This window comes from Mesitornis unicolor, unplaced genomic scaffold (genome assembly GCF_000695765.1).
Source record: "Mesitornis unicolor isolate BGI_N332 unplaced genomic scaffold, ASM69576v1 scaffold1654, whole genome shotgun sequence".
Taxonomy (NCBI): domain Eukaryota; kingdom Metazoa; phylum Chordata; class Aves; order Mesitornithiformes; family Mesitornithidae; genus Mesitornis; species Mesitornis unicolor.
Genome location: NW_010180586.1, coordinates 92,244 through 92,502, shown reverse-complemented (window position 1 = coordinate 92,502; position 259 = coordinate 92,244). Strand labels below are relative to the sequence as shown.

Here is a 259-nt window from a genome sequence, read left to right as displayed (position 1 = left end):
CACATTCCTGGGAGGTCGGCTCCCCCCGCCGCGGCCAGGCATAGCCTCTGCCTTCAGCCCGACTCAGGAGGACCCCCGGAGCTGGGCAGCAGCCCCCCCGTCCTGTGTTCAAACTCTTCCAGCCTGGGCACTAACACCCCCACGGGGGCAGCGTGTGCGCCAGGGGACTATGGCAGGCAGGCTCTGTCCCCGGTGGAAACGGAGAAGAGGTCCGGCAAAAGGAAAAGCGACAGCTCAGGTAACCGTTCATACTTTCTCC

At 64.9% G+C, this 259-nt stretch overlaps 1 protein-coding gene across 1 annotated transcript in view; it reads left to right on the top strand.

Annotated features, from left to right (window-relative positions):
* The window catches only part of MEOX2 (mesenchyme homeobox 2), a 52,307-nt gene that overhangs the window by 287 nt on the left and 51,761 nt on the right, over positions 1 to 259 (top strand). Inside the window, exon 2 of the mRNA XM_010183115.1 lies at positions 2 to 238. Within this exon, the coding sequence (XP_010181417.1) occupies positions 2 to 238 (237 nt within the window). The remainder of the gene's footprint in view (position 1; positions 239 to 259) is intronic.